This window comes from Morus notabilis, unplaced genomic scaffold, assembly GCF_000414095.1.
Source record: "Morus notabilis unplaced genomic scaffold, ASM41409v2 Scaffold212, whole genome shotgun sequence".
In the NCBI taxonomy this organism is placed as follows: Eukaryota; Viridiplantae; Streptophyta; class Magnoliopsida; order Rosales; family Moraceae; genus Morus; species Morus notabilis.
Window position 1 is genome coordinate 761,302 of NW_010361298.1, and position 570 is coordinate 761,871.

General features: G+C 36.1%; 1 protein-coding gene across 1 annotated transcript in view; it reads right to left on the reverse strand.

Moving 5' to 3' along the window:
* LOC112091813 (disease resistance protein RPP5-like) overlaps nt 1-570 on the reverse strand; it is a 9,174-nt gene that overhangs the window by 8,245 nt on the left and 359 nt on the right. Inside the window, exon 2 of the mRNA XM_024166307.1 lies at nt 58-471. Within this exon, the coding sequence (XP_024022075.1) occupies nt 58-471 (414 nt within the window). The remainder of the gene's footprint in view (nt 1-57; nt 472-570) is intronic.

The following is a 570-nucleotide window of genomic DNA, read 5'->3' on the forward strand; positions in this document are numbered from 1 at the left end:
GGATTTAAATGCAGCCATGTTAGTTTCGGTAATCATGCCAATTTGCAATTCCGAGACCATAGCACATATGTCTTCGGATTTCTCTTCAACGGCATTGGCCTTGTTGGTGTTCACTTCTTCCTTTTTCTTCTTGTATCTGCAGTCATTTTGGCGATGGCCTTTCTTTCCACAAAAGAAACAATTTCCAGAAAATTTCTTTTGGCCATTACCTGCCTTCTTGAACTTCTTGTCATTATTGACTTTGAAGTTCTTTGAAAACTTACTAGCTTCGGCAACATTAACTTTAGAGGAATCAACATTTTTGTTCTTGGAATCACAAGACTTGGTCTCTTCTTCTATTCTCAAGTGTTTTTGTAATTGCTCCAAAGTTATGTCATCTCTCCTATGAAGGAGTTTCTTTCTATAACCATTCCAACTTTGATGCAATTTAGCAATAATTGCCCCCACTTGGAATGATTCAAAAATCTCAACCTTCAATTCACGAAGCTTAGTAATAATGACTTGCAATTCATGTATTTGATCTAGAATGGACTTGGTGTCAACCATGACATATTCTAGAAATTTCAAGAT